This window comes from Mangifera indica, chromosome 11 (genome assembly GCF_011075055.1).
Source record: "Mangifera indica cultivar Alphonso chromosome 11, CATAS_Mindica_2.1, whole genome shotgun sequence".
Taxonomy (NCBI): Eukaryota; Viridiplantae; Streptophyta; class Magnoliopsida; order Sapindales; family Anacardiaceae; genus Mangifera; species Mangifera indica.
This window is the reverse complement of record NC_058147.1, coordinates 8,216,926-8,235,839: the sequence shown is the minus strand read 5'-3', so window position 1 is coordinate 8,235,839 and position 18,914 is coordinate 8,216,926. Positions and strand designations below refer to the sequence as shown.

At 30.9% G+C, this 18,914-nt stretch overlaps 1 protein-coding gene across 1 annotated transcript; it reads right to left on the bottom strand.

The window, feature by feature from the left end:
• Positions 1 to 12,352: 12,352 nt before the first annotated feature.
• Positions 12,353 to 15,409, bottom strand: LOC123229921 (uncharacterized oxidoreductase At4g09670). Its single transcript, XM_044655965.1, has 2 exons — positions 14,857 to 15,409; positions 12,353 to 13,203 (listed from the first exon to the last, which is right to left on the bottom strand). The coding sequence occupies exons 1-2, from the start codon at positions 15,325 to 15,327 to the stop codon at positions 12,586 to 12,588; spliced, it is 1,089 nt and encodes a 362-aa protein (XP_044511900.1). The 5' UTR covers positions 15,328 to 15,409; the 3' UTR covers positions 12,353 to 12,585.
• Between the last annotated feature and the right edge of the window lie 3,505 nt (positions 15,410 to 18,914).

Sequence of the window (18,914 nt, the reverse complement as noted above, 5' to 3'; positions counted from 1 at the left end):
ATAAGACACTCTATGGGAGAAGATGTCAATCCCCATTTCATTGGGATGACATAAGAGAGAGAGATGAGTTAGTGAGGGCTTTAGGACCCAGGATGACCCAATGGATGATTAACCAAGTTAGGTTGATTTGAGAAAGGATAAGACAAGCCTAAGATAGACAAAAGAGTTATATCGATCAAAGAAAATATGATCTAGAGTTTAAGGTGGGTGACCATGTCTCTGTAAAGATTATCTCATATCATCATGTGATGAGATTCGGTCAAAAAGGGAAGTTAGCACCTTGTTATATTGGCCCATACAAGGTAATGGAGAGAATTGGCAAGGCAGCTTATAGACTTACACTACCAGTGAGCACAAGGCGAATTCACAATATGTTACATGTATTATTATTACATAAGTGTGTGGGTAACCCATCCCAAATTTTTTGATTCAATGATGTGGACCTAAAGGACATCTTATTTATAAGGAGTGCCCGATGTGAATTATGGTTAGGCAAATTAAAACACTAAGGCATCGATAGACACCGTTGGTAAAGGTGCAGTGGCAGAACCATTATCGAAAAGGCTATATGAGAGATTAAGAAAAATATGAGACAAAAATAGTCCTAGTTGTTCAAGTGAATTTTGAGGATGAAATTCTTCTTAAAAGAAGGAAATATAGAAACCTCAGGTATGTTTAAGGGTAAATAAGTCTTTTTGGCATGATCTAAGTCTCTCGAGAGGTTGACAATGTTGAGTTTTCAAAATCAACACAAAAGTAAAACCTTTGGGATGTCTGTCCCTATGAGCTAACAATTTCAAATCGTGCTCACACAATTTGAGAAGTGCGTATCCTGGGGACATCTGTTCCACTAAAAAGGATGACTGTCCCAATCGTGTTTTCCAATGGTTATAAAACTCCTCCATGTGTTTTGTTTAGGTTTATGTGTTATTAACCCTATCTTCACTAAATCAAAAAGTGTAGAGAGGATTGAGAGCGTTGGGAGCCACTAGAGGAAAGGAATGCCACTGAATTCTTGCCATGTGACAACTTAAGCATTGTCAGAGGATAAGTAGGTGAAATTCTTTCCTTTTCTCATGTTCGCTACCCTGTTTTGCCATGATATGTATATTTTGTAATTTGATTAGTTAAATTATGATGTCTACAATTTAGATATATGTGTGTGTGTGTGTGTGTGTGTGTATGGTTATGACAATGATAGGATATAAGGACCGTACATGTGGATTTCTTTGAGTTTTACTACAAGTTGTTGTGTTTGTTGTGTTATGGATGTTATTGGATTGGTTTTGGTGAATAGAATAATGTATAGGAGTCTTGGATTGATTCGGGATATTTTTGTTGTTGAATCGCAATCAAAACTGGTATGGTTTTACAAAGTTATAGAAGTAGGGGATGCCTATCCCATTGTGGGGTAGGAGACGATGTTTGTGATCATGCATAAGGGTATATTGGTAATTTAATTATGAATAGTATTTGACACATGGAAGTGAGATCAAAGGGGAACAACTATCCTTACCTATTATGAGACGGTCATCCCTCATAAAGGAGAGAACTATCGTCGTCCATGGTGGAACAATCATCCCTCACAATAAAAGAAAAGGGTATGTTATACCGAGGGTCAATGAAAAGACGTTTTGCCTTCTGTGCAATGTTAAGGGATGTGAGATATGTTTGGGACGTCCATTCTAATTAGGTTCAGCTAAGAGGCCTCTAAGACATCAATCTCATTCGTATATGAGTTATAAGAGGCGTCTAGGACATCCGATTCATTGGCAAATGAGTTATCTCATTGATGCACGGGACATAAGAGGCATTTGGGACATCCACCCTGATTCTCTATAAGGTGTGAGGGACATCTAGGATGTCTTACTCGAAAGTGTACAAGCAATGAGTAATTAAGGATAAGAGGCATCTAGGACGTTAGATGATATATATAAATAGATAGTTGGGTTGTCAAAGGATATTCTAGAAACACTCAGTTGATTATGTGTGCTTACTGGTGAATTATCACTCATGTGTTTTGCTTTGGCTTGCAGATGGACAAAAGGATGGGAAGGCTAGTGGATCAACTCAATGATTGTGCGACCACCATCATGGACATTTTATCTATTTATTTTGAGTTAAACCATTTTGGGGTCATTACGTATTATTATTATTAGTATAATTTTAGTAAACTATAGATCTCATATTTTATTTAATAAAATTATCGAAGTATTTCATAAAATTATTTTTCTTTTAATGCATATTTATGAGAATGGTTATTGAATATGTGACACATCATCCCAGTGAATTGTTTCTAAGGGTATAATGTGGAGATGGGGTGTTACAATAACCAAATCTCATGCATATTATCTAAAAATAAAATAATTTTTTTAAATAAAACTCAAGAATAAAATAAGAAGTACAACACATAAAGATACAAATATATACAATATATATCTAAGTATTGCAACTACAGTTAATAATTGTCCGTTAATCAAAACACAGTCCAATTTAATCTTGCAACCTCATGGATAGACTCGAATTATATCTAGGATTAGAAAAAAAAAAAAAAAACTAACTCTAACATTATTTTTTAATAATAAAATTATATTTACATATTTTTAATACATAATTTGAGTATATATATGATATATTATTATTAATTAAATGATTTTAAATTAAAAATAAAATAATAATTAATCATATAATAATATGTAATTGATATATCAGATTATATTAAAAAAAAAGTGTACTCGGAACATTTCCCTTTCTTATAAAGTGTCCTATTGTGTTAAAAATCACCAAGCTGGATATTTTTAAGTACAGGGTTGGGATCCCAAAATGAACCATAGCGATGAAAGTGTGGTGCCCATGAAAGTCGGATCCTAGGCCTACATTAATAAGAAAAAGAGGTGGCATTGGTGGCAGCGGCATGCGTGTGTTACGGCAGGAAACGAGGGGATAGCGTGTTGTATTGGGTTAAGAGTTTAGACTTTTACAAGTGTTTTACAGTTTACTCCATACTTTCTGTGTTGTTCGATCGAGAATCAACACGCCAACCCAACTTAACAAGATAATAGAGATTTTTCCATTCTCGAGGCTCTTCAACGCTCGTGCATTGTTTGCGTGATTCTCAAGTCAATCTATAAAGCTAACTTTTTTCTAGATTTTATTTTCTTACCTCGTTCAATTCCACCCACTCACTCTTTATCATGTTATTGGCTTAGCGACTGCCAGAGAGGGAATTGGGAATGTCATTCACAATATTTTCGGCTTCAATTATGACTTACCACACGTTGGTTTTTTTTTTTTTTAAATATAATCGTGGATCTACAGTATCACATTGCGTCCAAAGTCTCAAATTCTCAATCATGCGTATAAGCATTTTTTGTTCAATTAATGAAATCCAATGACAAGTAAAATTCATTTTAGAATTGATATTCGATATCCTAAGTCTATAAATATCCTATTACATTTGTAAACTCATTTTAAAGTTGATATTGTTTGTCAATATTTGTTATACGTATATATTTTTGAATACATAGATAATGTATCATTAAGTGATTAAGTGTTATTTTATTTTTAATTTAAAATCATCCAATTATATGATAATACATCATTTAAATACTCAATTATATATTCAAAAGTATATACATAAAATATTATTAATTAAAATAATATACTAATATTTTAGCGTTATATGATCAAAAAAATCCGATTGGAAGTCAATTTTTGAAATTCATTTTAGTGGGTAGAGATCCAACAACCAACAACATTTCACGACCAATGAGCAACTTTAAGTTTAGAAGTTTAAAAATATCTTAAAAGTTATATCAAATCAGTTAGTAGTATGACTTCTACAATAACTCAATGTAACTTATTAGTTTCTTGTGATTATAAATCCACTTTTCTAAAACTTAATAACAAATTGAAGAAAGATTATTTACTCTTCCTTATGCTTTAGAAATCGCTACTTATCATATTCTCAATTATTGTATTAATTCAAATATATTTTTCCTCCCTATAAAAACATGGGGTCTCTCTAAGAATTCTAGGACAATTCTCTTACAATTTTCTTATAACTTTCTTCATTATATTAATAATAACATCATGGACGTAGACTCATACAGAGTTTTTTTTTATCGAATTATGTAAAAACCACTAGTCTAATCATACTCAAATTTTAACTATTCATATTCTTACATCTAAATCTCACTAATTTGGTATACTTCTCCTAATTATAATTTCAGTATCAACGCTTAGTATTGGCATAAGAATAAATTTAAGATAATGAAATGATAATTTTTATCTAAAGTTGAAAGGGTTAAAAAATATGGTTGATCTATTTATAATTATGGTTAAATTTTCTTAATTTGAACGTATAATTGAATGGTTTGAATATCCTTGCAGCTAAGAAACATGAAGCTCTAACTAAATATGGAGTTGGCAAAATCAACCATATGTTGAACTTCAAAAGGAGTAGCGAAATCCTAAACAAAAAAAAAAAAAACTTTGAAGCATAGCAGAATTATATAATTTCAACATATACACCATTTTAATTAAACATATTTGATAAGGATTATATTTTTTTCTCTTCAAAATAGAATTTTTTTTTTTTTTTCATTTTCAACTAATTCCACTGACCAAAATATCATTGAATCTAAACATAACTCTTTCCATTTTTCATATTAACTCCATCTTCATTGGATCTCTCCATTCTCACTTGAACTCTACATTGGTGTGTTTTTGGATTTAAGGTGTATAACTTTCTTTTACCTTGACTTTAGATTCAAATTTAGGGTTTATGTACTGAGCTTCATGTTTTCTAGCTAAAACAAATAGATTCGATAATATTCCAAGGTTGAACGAGAAAACACAGGTAGATAGGAAGAGAAAGGTTATCTGAAAGGGGGATGTCAGTCGAATCACAATATTTTAACCAGATTTTGCCAAATGGACTGAATCTTATGTTTCTTGACTTTAGATTCAACCATGAGTTTTGACCTAAAAAAATGCAAGCTTAATATATTAACCTTGGATTTTGAACCTGAAGTCAAGAATCATGAGATTAAGTCCATTTAGCAAAATCTTGTTGAAATTTTGTCCGCACTGAACCCCGTTAACAAGCATATCAGTTTTATTTATTGTAAAATGCTATTAGATTTGTCAAATACGGACAATTTTGTCAAAAAATATATTGTTAAATTGAATTATGCTATTTATTTCCCAAAAACTACCGATTTTTTCTTGAGAAATTAAAACAATATCATTTATATAAATTCTGAAATAGTGAATTTAATATAAATTTTTAAATATATATAATATATAAACTTTGATCACAAGACATAGTTGATGCAACTAGAAGAAGCTGTTAGTGTGAAAACCAATCTAAAGCCACGAAGCTTTACTTGTTGCGGCCTAGATTGATGTGCATTATTGATCGATCAAAGGAAAACTAGAGGGAAATGAGCTCGCTCCTAGAAGAATGTTATTCATTGGGTTGCACAGTTGAGTATACTCTTCTCCCTATAAGGGCAACATTCCCAAGCCAAACTATTACTTCTTCATTAATCAATAACTAGAGAAAGGCTACAGTAATTAACATACATATTTACTTATTCCAAGCTCATTAATCAAGTCAATTAGTTTAGTAAGTTTTCTACACAACCCAGTTGTATAAATTAATTATCTGAGCTCTTATATTCAGATCATTGCATAAAGAACTAAAGTTAAGAAGACGTCAAAAGCTCACGAACATAATAATGAAATTTTACAAAATCCGATATAGAATTTAAAAGTAGGGCGACTTGCGATTGTGTTTTACCTTTTCACGTGCCACTGACACATATTTCTAGACTCATAGTACACTGAAAACTGAGGTTGTTCTCTTAGAAAGCTATGGTGTATTCAAACTCTGCTGTCTTCTTCACGCCACAATAAAGTAATGGCTACTTGCGGCTTTTCACTTTTTATTATGTTTTCCTGGGTTGTATTAATATGATTACTTCTGCCTCCATATTTATAATTATATTATTGCATTTTCTAAATACATGAATAATTATACTTTTTTATATCTTAATGTGTATACGGTGTACTAGCTTTTGAAAAAATAACTTGAATGTCAAAGGAACTAGATTTTAAATATAAAAGGAAGAGTTAGTACAAATAATATGAAAATAAGGAATAATGTTCCTAGACTTAAAAAGATAAGAGTCGGTGTTCATATGATTATAACATGCGAAGTCAAAATATCAAGCTGAAGATGTACTTTGGGTGAAAAACAAAAAATGGGAAGTGAATACACTGGAAATGCTTTGTGCTAAAGCTTGTTTTAGAGTTTCAAGGTCTACTTGACTAAGAAACTCATATAAGATAGAAGAGTAACAAAAAATATATATAACCATAGTTGTGTTATAAGAGAATTCTTACAAGACTTAAGTTTGGTTTGATTATTTCGTTTAGTTCTTTGTTTAGATTGTAACTTGAAACACTCAAAAGGCATAATTCAGATAGAGAAAATGCAACAGTAGCTAAAACTGTGTTAATGGACATTTGAGTCTCTTCAACACATAATAATGTAACCACTATGGCAAGAGCAAGAAAAATGTCCTGTATAGTAGTGAGGATTTGATATATTCAAATTCATCCTTTTATGCTATAATCAACTATTAAATTCTAAATCCATCTCATTAGTTTGCATAAAGCTGGACATCATGAACATCATTTCATCTTGGTTTAGACAATGGTAATTGGTCTTATAAAGCACTCATCTAAGACAAAAAATCATTAATTAATTGACCTGGTTTTATATGTCTGTGGCCCTAGTTAGTGGAAACACGAATTATTCGTATTCCTATTTAATTCATGTTTTAAACACGTCGTTTTAGATTTTTGAATCCAACACGTATTAAATACATATTTTATATATCCATTTTTTATAAACTTTTAAGTACAAAATGTTCTTTGCATTTTCAATTAATTACCTTTGTGCCATAATTATATGAAACAAAATACTTAAATTTTTTTCATTCAAATGTCTAGCCTCTCTTGATAATTTTTTATGATAATTGAATCTTAATCATATATTATGTTATATTAGGTTTAATAGTCAATTTGATATTTTACATTTGAATTGTTAATCGAAAAATTTATGAAAAGTGTTAAAATTATTATTAATATTGTCATAATTTTATAAATGTATTATTAATGATATGTTATATTAAACTCGTATATACAAGTCTCATATCTTTTCTATATTTGAATTTTATAACTTTTTTTTACAAATGTATTTTTCATGATTTATCATATTATACTCATATAATTTATATACTATTTTTTTACTATTCATGTATTTACTAACTAGGCATGCGGCTAAGATTACCATAATGGCATTGGTAATAGAGTAAAGCTTAGCAAGCAAATTTCAAATTTATTTTATAGTCTCAAGACACCTAAATTTTAGCTTAATAAATGGGGAAAAGTATTACAAAACGGAGTAATAGTCTAAAGATTTGTACTGTCCCATTTTTCAAGCATCTCAACATATTTGAATGTTTCCACGTCTTGGATTTTGATTGATTGGTTGTGATACTTTTAATTGTGTTAATGACACAATGCCATATTTTTTTTTTCCCTTTAAGGAAGTTGGATATCTCTTGAGCCCAAATAGCATAGTTAGTTCCATTATGAATGGTACCAATATGGTGTAAAATATTCGTTGTCTCTATGGAACAAACAACTCTTAAACACAAGTTAAAAAAGGACTTGATACAGTGGGAGGCCAACTCTGAACTAGGCTTAAACAAAGTATCCGATAATAATTCACAATGACCAACTCAAATACTGGACCCAAATCAAAGTATCCATTAGGCATAACTCAAATACTAGCCCCAGAACAAATATCTCTAATGAAGATTCACTAATCTCCCAACTCAAATAATATCAATCAAACTAGGCCTAGCCTAATTAACCCAAACCAAAACAATTAACAATTTCAATTCAATCTAACCAAACAAGCCATTTACTTGGCACGGATGGAAAACATGGAGTGGCATGGCTGGATTTTGCTCGGTACAGTTGGAATGATTCTTGCATGGTTGGAATGTCTTGCACGTCTGGACATCATGTTGCATGGCAAGACCACTGAAGAAAGAGGAAATCCATCTTGCACGGCTGGGCTACTGAAGAAAGAGGCACAGCTGGAATCCATCTTGCATGGCTGGACTTCCTTCTTGGCATGTTGATGGAACGGTTGGCATCAAGGAAGGACGGCTGGACATGCAACTTTCTCCTTAAATTTCAACAAATTTTCTGGAAGGCTGAACGAAAAGTACACGACTAATGCACAATTTACTCTGCAAAATTTACACTTCATCTATTCTGTAATATTTTGACACAATCTTTAAACATATTAATATTTTAACTTATATTTTTATCATTATCAAAAGACTAAAAGTCCAATACACTTAAATTCCAAAATTCATACCCCAAATGTATAAAATAGTTTTAATCAATAAACATGCACAAATCAACAACGTACTCTAAAATACATCTTTTAAATACTTTCTACTAAGTCCTAAACTCATTTACAACAAGTTTTAGCTTGAAAAATCATGTTTTTTTGCTGAAATATTTTTTGCCTTTGTTTGAATATTTGAATATGGTTGTGTTTACTACAAAATCTGCTTTATATATAGAGGTCAAATTGTCCAATTTATTCTGCTAGCTATACTTGTATAGTCTCTTGAGTTTTGCTAAAATCGTATTAACCCCTTGGAAAGGTTAATTTAATGTGATAATTTCTTTATATTATAAAACCCTAGTTTCCAAGTATAAAGGAATTTTTGGGTGTCAACATTGGAACCTTGAGGGTACCTTCTTCAAATGTAAAAATGAGTTGAAAATTTGCACCACTGAGCTCTAAATTGAACAGTATTATATACATAAACGATAAATATAAATTTGAATACAAACGATAATGTATTAATGTATAATTAAGTATTATTTTTATCTCTAATTTAAAATCACTCATTTTTATAATAATATATCAACATTTATATTTAAATTTGTATTCGTTATTTATATATATAATTTTATTGTTAAATTAAATGTAAATTCATCATGAACTAGATTAAAATGGTGAAATCGTTCTCACTAAGTATGAGGTTCCATCCCTCTCATAATCACTTATGCAGTCAAAAAATTATTTTTTAAAAATTCAAATATCTATTTTCCTGTTAATTTAGACTATTATTATTAAGAGTAAAATCATCATTTAGAAATTTGGCCAAAGGACTATTTCACCCCCAAGTTTTAGTGGCTTCTTAAAGTAACACTCACGGGGTTTGAAAAACTCAAAATCCTACCCATAAGCTAACTTCTGTTAAAAAAAGTAAAGATAAAATCGTTATTTTATTAATTATATTAAAAACATATGAAATTCATTAATTTTACCTCAACAGTTTTAAAAACTAATAACTTCACCCTTGTCTAAAGTTTTCTAACTTTCAAAAGTAACATTTCCCCCTCCCCCCAAACCTAGGAATTATTTTCCAAACGTTCTCTGGTTACCATCTCCAGCAATCGACGACAATGCTTCAACTCACTACTCGTCAGCCATCAGATCTCCACTCTTCGATGGAAGAAGAGGCGATGAAGACACGTCTTCATCGATTCTAGATGAATTGACAAAGACGCATCAATTTGTTTGAATCAACGAAGATGAGCATCTTCATCGATTCTTCTGGAATCGACAAAGACCCTTGTCGTCGTCAATTCATCTAAAATCGATGAAGACTTTGTCAATTCCAAAAGGATCGATGAAGATGGGTCTTCGTCGATTCTTCTGGAATCAACAAAGGTGAGTCTCTGATAGGTCATCTGGAAGCTTCAGAGGTGGTCGGTGAGATGGTGGGTTGAAACTCTTTCTCCAATGTCCAAAGAGCCTTTGGAAAATAAACCCTAGGTTTTGGGGGGAAAAATGTTACTGTTGAAAGTTAGAAAACTTTAAACAGAGGTAAATTTATTAGTTTTTAAAACTGTGGGGGGGAAATATATTGAATTTTATATTTTTTTAATATAATTAATGAAATGATGATTTTTATTTTTTTTGAATAAAAGTTAAACCATAGGTGAGACTTTGGGTTTTTCAAACCCTGTGGGTGTGAGTTTAAGAATACACTAAAACTTGGGGTGAAATAGTCCTTTGGCCCTTTAGAAATTTTATTTAAAAAAAGATCCTTTTTTCACATTAGCTTTAAAAACTATTAATCCCCCCCAACTTTAAATTTTTCAGATTTAAAAACTAACTCCCCCCTCCACCCCCTCCCCCCCCCCCCTCCAAACCAAAGACCAAGGTTTGTGCAACATTTATAGTTTTTCCATTCAACCGCCCTTTTCCTTTTGAAAACTCTCAATTTCACCCCTTTTTTTATTTCAATTTTTATAGTAGTTCTGGTGTCATTCTCCTTTCTTCGGCGTCATTCTCTCTTCGTCACCAATATCCTCCTTCATCAAGACCAAGCTGTTGTTGCATCCTTCCTTCACTGACTCTCATTTCTCCCTTAATCAATGCAAAATTCGGTTGAAATCAAACAAGAGATCTTATTCAATTTTGGTTAAATTCATGCCAACGACACCCCAAGGGCTTGTGGATTTTTTGTCTATATTGTTCTTCAGTGTGCTCTGTTCTCATCGTTGGCATCAAACTTCCTCCCTAGTGACTCATCGTTGGCGTGAATCCTAAACCCTAATTGAGTGAGATCTCTCACTTGATTTCTACTAGATTTTTGCGTCTGTCAAGAAAGAAATGGGAGAGAGATGGACAACGACAACTTGGACTAGGTAGGGGAGACAATGGAGACAAAAGGAAAAGGTCATCGACAGTGATCTGGATACAAAATCTGAAATAAGGGTGAAACTAAGAATTTTCAAAAGGTTGGGGGAAGTTGTGAATGAGAAAAATATGGAGATTGCAAACCCTAGACTTAGGGGGGATTGTCAGTTTTTAAATTTATAAAATATGAGACTAAAAGTGAATTATAAGTTTTCAAAATTAAAGTGAAAAAAAAAAATGAGAAATTTTTTTTTTAAATAAAATTTTTAAATGACAATTTTACTTTTAAAATAATAATAAATTTTGACAGACAAATAAATATTTAAAATTTTAAAAATTAACATGTAGAAGATTAGGTTTGCACTAATCCTGGGTGGGAATAAGTCTTTTGGCCTTATTTATAATTCAAAGAATTTCCAGTACTTGCTTCGGAACTCGTGAGCTTGAGTTCCCTCATCAAACCTCGTAATTTCATTAACTGAGAAAATTAGTTAAAAGAGACCATCTCCAATGGATTAACATATAGATTACCTTGATCATAAAAACATTAATTTACTTTTGCAATTCGATAGTCGATTCTTGTATCTCAAGCAAATTACTTGCTTCAGGTCAAACTTTTTATAGAATTTGAGTGCTTTTAACACTTGAATTCTACTAGGTCAGGGCCTAAATTTGAAAAATTAAAAAAGCAAAATAAATATTGTAGTTTATAAGATTTGAGAATTTTTAATTTTTAATTATAGTAATTACATTTTAAAACATAGAAAATCCCCATGTTTCCATTTTTTGATGTTTTTTTCCATACATGATATCCAATGGATTCTCACAAATCTTTAAAATACGGCATTCATTTTTTTTTTTTCCGCTTTTGCAGGATATTTTGTCTGAAAATCAAATGACCACTTGATCTCCAATTATACCGGGCCAAGCCCTTTTTTTGAGCCTAACTATTAATTGCCCACCATCCTATTTGGGCTCTCAGATCTCTTGACAACTGCTGTGATGGTGAACAAAAAGCTATACCAGAGAGTTCCACGGGTGGATTCAAGAAATCTTATCGGTTCAGCTTGATGTTTGGTTCTAATGAGCTAAACTCAAGCAAATGTAACCCCAACTCTAGTTTGATTTAAATTAACTTGACTTGATTAAATCTTTAAAAAGTCCCCAGTAAATTCATTTTTTCTAATGAGTTATCATTTTTTCTTACAATTTTTTTTCTTCTTTTATCTCTAGCAACTTTTTTTCTTTTTCAACAACTTTCTAATGACTTCTCGGACAAACTTATCCTTAACTCAAACAAATTGAGTACAAATAAACCATTTTAGGGTTTAGGGTAACTCAAACTAACCCTTGTTTGAAAAATGCTCAACTTGAATCCAACTGTAAAGAAATGTAATAGCTAGTGCTACCATTTGATTGCACCATTAAAGCAGGTTTAACTATCACTATATTGCAGAGACCTGATAAGTTTGGGCTGCAGCAACGTTATCGTCCAACTGCACCATTAAATTTAGTTTAATAACATAAAATCAGAGAGATGTAATAGTTGACCGGTAACATTACCTTGCAACCACCCCCATTAAACAAGGCAAAATTTACATTACAGAGGAAGATGGTAATCCTTATTTATCGCACACAAACCTCATAACTTAAACACAGAAGCAGTTTTTTCAGGCTCACAATCTAGAATACAAATCTAAGTACAGATCATAACATAACGTTAATGATAAGAGCAATGAAAAGGCCAACCACAGTGGGGCAAACCTCATTTACCACTCAACTGTAACAGGGGTGAGATCTTTTTCAATTGATGTCTTGACAGCATCCAAAATTATCTGTGTCTTCCTACTTATGATTGGCCACTTGCTCTCAGGCTTGGCACCATTTTTAATGTCACCAACCAAGCAAGAAAACTCTCTCACCATGCGGACTTCTTGAGGGAGGTCTGTGATTACGGTGTGCTCGCTTGGCAAGGGAGTCCATCCAGTCACAAGATCATTGAAAAAACATTTAGCGCCAGTGCTGAAAGAGGCCTCGTTCTCTTGAAATGGAATCACAAAGTCATGAACATGCAAGGTTCCTTTTGTTCCAGTTGCAGTTATGTCCATTGTCAAACTTTCTAGAAAGGAGCAATGGAGGGTGGCTACCTTCCCATCTTCCCAATGAAGAGAAGCCCCGCAAGACAAGATTACCCCTGCTTCATTGAGAACTGGCCCAGGCAAAGCTGTAACTGTTTTTGGCAGTTCATAATCAGCTGCCCATAGGATTGCCCTGATGCAATACCAACCGGTATCCCCAAGAGAACCAAGACCATCAAGATCTGGCTTTACACGGATATCATTTTTGAGAAAATCATCACCTGAAGCAAATGAGAAGTATGTGTGTATCTGCAGATCCGAAAAAGATCAATTTAAAAGTAGAAAAAAACTCAGTATATAAGAGAAAGTCAGTGTCACTAAGCGTCACAAATTTGGAGGACAAGATGACATGAGTATGCCTAGCATGTAAAGGCCACTGCTTTCACAAGCTTGTACCAGAAAACATGCCAACACTTTCACTTGTTTATAGATTTTGATCATATATACTTCTAAATTTATCATCAATTAAAATACTATTGAACATACAAAGGGTACGGTAAACAATTAAGTTTGGAATATGAATCAAACAGAATATCTCAACAAAAAGGCCATAATTTCAATATCATGTCATTGGAAAGCAAAATGATAACATAATAGATCAATGCATTAGATGTAAGAATTTATTTTGAGTTTTGTGGATACAATTTTATTGTTCACCCTTCGTACACCAGCCAAAACTTGGCAATACAGCTAACTTTTAGACAAAGTCTACTCAATTTTTTCAACCAAGAAAATAATCTACTTATGTTCAGCAATAATTATGCCTAACATGCTTCATTTGGTTTGATTTTGCCTCTATTCCAGTTTATGGTTATTGAAAGCAGTACATAACCATTTGGTATGAATTTTTACAAGTCAAACAATGCCCCAAATAACAACTTTGCAACTACTTAATAACTGTCCAAAATTTTAATCCTTCCCATTAGTAACCTATCATAATGTTTAAAAACTACAATCAGTCAATGCCCTTTAAGAATGGAGATTTTTCACACAAATTACATAAAGAAAAACAGAAAATACATGCAGACATTCTATGTATGCGATAAAAGACACATAAATTCCTCAATCATTCGTGCTAGTTCACTGAATTTTAAACTCAAAACTAGAGGGTGCTCTAACATTAGTTCAAACACCAGAAATAGTATCTAGGTAGGGGAAAAGATCTAGAGCCCTACATCCTTCTACTAAAATGCCACCACATACATCTTGCATAACCATCCATGTTCATTTTCTTTTCATCTACCTGATTTGAGACAACTGGTTTAAATTGAAAGCATATAAACATTAAGCACTCGAGAAGACATTATGCATCTGTCCTTATTAAGTAATTTCTTAATGAGATCTATCACACTAAGAAAAAATTTTTATTAGATCAGTACATCTATTTACACAAAAACAAAAATTACCAATCCAAAGTTTATCCTTCTGTGACTTAATAAGTCCGCTGAATATACATTTAGAGACTACTTGGTTAAGCTTATCTACTATCCTTTTGTCACTTTAAGAATGTATTTGAGATTCCATAAGCTCTTTTTAAAGCTTATTTGAAGAGTTGAATCTCAAATACATTCTCTTACTCTCTTTAAATTCTACTCTATAATTCTTGTTACTTAAAGCCCTTTTTTTGCTCACATTTTAAAAATAGAAAGTTTCTTTACATTTTTCTAACCAAACAACATTTTTTTTTTTTTTAATAAAAATTCTACTCCAATAAGCTCTACTGCCATGGTTACTCGAACAAGCAATTCCAGAAAGGCCTTCATATGTTGACCAACAATTATTATATTATTCATTTAATTTTTTGTTATGCGAGTCTCATATAAAGCATTCTAAATATGCACTTTAAATTTTTATTTTCAGCAAAGATATGAAATTCCCATTAAAAAAAAAAAAATTGAATACCCTTTTGAGCTGGCCAAAAAGCTCCGTATCATCAAGAAACTCCCTCATTTTCGCATTCCTGGGATGATGGACCCACATGGTACCATCCATGAACTGAACTCCGTTCTCCTCACACGCTTTAGCAATTTCATCAAACTTCTGCACGTTCATGGCGACCGGCTTCTCCATCAGCAAATGCTTCTTACTTTGGGCCACTTTCAGGGCCCATTTTACGTGCAGCGAAGTGGGCAGAGGCAAATAGATGGCGTCGATAGTGGGGTCTTCAATAACGCCTTCATAAGAGCCATAGATCTTGACTTCGGTGGAGCAATTGTTGGCTCTTGCAAAGCTAGCGGCTTTCTCAAGCGAACGGCTCGCCACGGCGGAGAGAACCGCGTTGGGCGCGAGATCGATGGCTCTGCAAAGCTTGCGAGCTATGTCTGCGCAGCCGATTATGCCGAAACGGACTGGGGTTTGAGTTGAAGTGGCCATTCTGGATAGATGAAAATGGTGGTCGAATTGGCTTCAGAAAAAGAGTCGAAGTGGATACGTTTATTTATAGAATAATTTTCTTGGTAGTCTGAGACGAGACGGGATATTAATTAAAATAATTATTTTTTTCTTTTATATATATACATATACGCGCCCACTTTTTTTCTTAATTTTATATATAGTTTAAAATAAAAAATATTTTAAATATTTTTAGGTTTTGTATTTACTTAGTTAAGATTTATTCAATTAAACATAAACTTATATAATCAAAACATAAAATTCACCCTTTTATTTAGGTAAGGTTGAGATATGAGATGAAAATATAAAATTTTTTAACAATTTTGACGATGAAAAGGTTAATCGAATAGTTGGTTGATTACCCAAACACCTAATTAAGCATCTAACCAATCAATTTATTTTTAAAAAGTTAGTTAGTAAATGATTGACCAATCGATCATACACCCAATTAATCAATTTTTTTAAAAAATTAATTAATCAGATGGTTAGTCGATCAAATGACCAATCCATCTAGTTGACACTAAATCTTAAAATTTTCTCCTTTCAAACCTAAAATTAAGCTATAAAGTGATTGCATTTCTATAATAAAAAGAGTGATTTTATATAAAAAAAAATAACTATTTTAATTAATTTCTCATCTATGACTCTAAATATTTTAGACCCAAAATACCTCATTTGGTAAGGTAAATTAATTAATTCATTTTTACTCAAAGATTAGTCTCTTTTCTAAGTTTTTATTTTTTATTTTTAAAAAACTTAAATACTCAACTTATATGTTAAATTTTATTGTTAGAATTAAAAGTAAAAAAATATTAAAAAACCAAAAATTTATCATATTTCTCTCTTAGATTAAAAATCTCACAATTTTCTCCTCATCAAAGGTTTGAAAGATGACCATTTACCCCTAAGGTTTTTTCTCCTCTTCTCCGACGAGCATCTCCTTCTTGGCATCGGCGTTCTCCCTACTAGTAAGCTTTTCTCTCTCTTCCAATCTCTCCACCGCCTTCTCCTGATCATCATCTTTGTCTTAAACGAAGAAAAAATCGTCTTCATTTAAGAGACGAAGACGACGAATTATCTTTGTTTTCGATGAAGATAGTAATGGGAAGGCGGCAGAGAGATTGGGAGGGAGAGAGAAGTTGACCAAGAGAGAGAATGTCAATGCTGGGAAGGAGATGCTCACCGGAGAGGAGAAGAAAAAACCCTAAGGGGAAATGGTCATTTTTCAAACCTTGGGTGAGAGAGAAATTGTGAGATTTTTAAACTAAAGGGGAGAATGTAATAAATTTTTAGTTTTTTTAAAATTTTTAGCTAAGTTATATTTTTACTCTTAATCCTAATAACAAAATTTAATATATGAGTGAATATTTAGGTTTTTCAAAAATAAAAGTGAAAACTTAATTTAAAAAAAAGTAATGTTTGGGTTGGAAATAGTCCTTTGGCCAAAAATAAAATATTATCAAATTATAGGAGTTTAGTGAATGTAATTATTAATTTTGATAGAATTTGGTAAATTTTGATATTGATAGGAGGAAATAAAATAATATAAAATATTATTTATATTATTTATCATATTAATTGAAAATAAGATAATTTTTAATATAATATAATTGTAATAGAATTAAAATTATTTTGGTAATATTTTAATAATTAAAATGAATTAGATAATTTTATAAAATGAATTAAAATTATTTTGGTAATATTTTAATAATTAAAATGAATTAGATAATTTTATATTATTTATCATATGAATTAAAATGAATTATTTTGGTAATATTTGATATTTAAAATAAGTAATTAGATTATTTTTTATATTACCTGTCAAATTACTCTTAATAATAAAATATTACTGTAATTATTTATTGTTTAATAAACTAAACATAATAACAGTAATACTAAAAATAAATTATTAAAATAATATTTTACTACTTAAAGCAAACACCCCTTACTTGTTTGGTTTGTAATTTGATTAACAATTTTATTGCATTATAAGATTATCATCCCAATGTTAATTTTTTTACAATTTAATAAATTTTTTAAGACAAAAATGTTTCATTTTCAATTAAAATAACAAATAAGTTTGGGAATTTTTTTTAAAAATACTTATTGATAATAAAATGACAACTTTAAAAAATAAGTTAAGTAATTTTATAATTTGACAAAACATAAGAAATACTTAAAAATATATATAAAGACATGTTGTTTAATTACATATAATAATAATTTATATACAACAAACATTTATAGGCATATATGTACCATATTATTTTATTAATTTAATCAAATACGATAACTATTTATACATGTTAATTTAACCATATATATTTATATTTTATATTTAAAAATCTTCTAAGTAAATTTATCGTTGTTACCCAAACCAAATGCACCCTAAAGATTAATAAAATACAATCAATAACTCTAATTTATAAATGTAATTAATTAATTTAGTTAAAACACAATTTTGCTTTCATTTCCAACCTTTGAGTAAAATCTTACGTGGTCAATTCTATCCATTTTTATCTCTCTTTTATAAATTCATTTTTTGAAAATACAAAGTCAAGTAAAAAAGAACATTACATTCATGTATTAAGTTTAATTTTTACTCAAAATCTGTTAATCCTCTTATAAAACATTAAATTTATGAATAATGCATGTGTTAATGCAATTATTCATGAATTTAAGGTTTTAGATCGTAAATACGAAACTTAGAGTTTGGGTTTGAATTTGATTATTGTTTTTGTGATTACATTGTAACCATAGTTAAGATTGAAGATAGTAGAACATATTACATAATACTGAACGGGTCTTAGTCGATTCTAAAAATATATGGGAAATGTCAATGCATTTTGATACTTGGTGTAAGTTACCCAATTGGCACAGTTGTACGCCAAGTGGATGGATACATGAGTATCAACTTGTTTCACTTACTTGGGGGAGGGGGTAAGTGCAAGAATTAAATATAATGGGGATTAAGTAAAATTTATACTTGGTGCATACATACGCTAACCGCATAAAGTTTTTGGTTTAATTAGAATTGATTTAACTACTCAAACTAATCTTTAGAGTCAGACAAAAAGGATTTTACCACTTGGTGTATAATTTTTTCTTTTTTTAGTGATGAATTATATTTTAATATGAATCATCTTGTATAATATCTTGTCTACTACCATTGCATGATTGATAAAAATGACACATGTAGTTGTCTTGGTTAGGTTAGGGGACAATGAACTATAATGGAGGATGACTCAATAATTATTCATGTAGTAGACGTTGTTCTTATTTGAAAATTTTTTATTGATGTATGTTGTAATCAATTTAATTGATTTCCTACAATCGTAATGCATGTATAATGTATTTTATTAATGTAACACAATAATCAACTATTTTATATACATTGTAATAAATTACAAAATGAATACCATTTACATTAAAAAAAGCCTAAGTACTCTAACAACTTAGACGACAAAAAATAAATGGATGGCCATGTTAGTCCTAAGGTAGGAGGAGTTATCTTCACCAAACTCTAATGGTCATTCTAAACTAAAACATTCAATGTATCTCGACGTGAA

Coding starts and splice junctions, on each gene's coding strand:
- LOC123229921 (XM_044655965.1), bottom strand. CDS start 15,327: ATGGCCACTTCAACTCAAACCCCAGTCCGTTTCGGCATAATCGGCTGC. Junction 13,204..14,856: donor TTTTTGGCCAGCTCAAAAGG/GTATTCAATTTT, acceptor TCGGATCTGCAG/ATACACACATACTTCTCATT.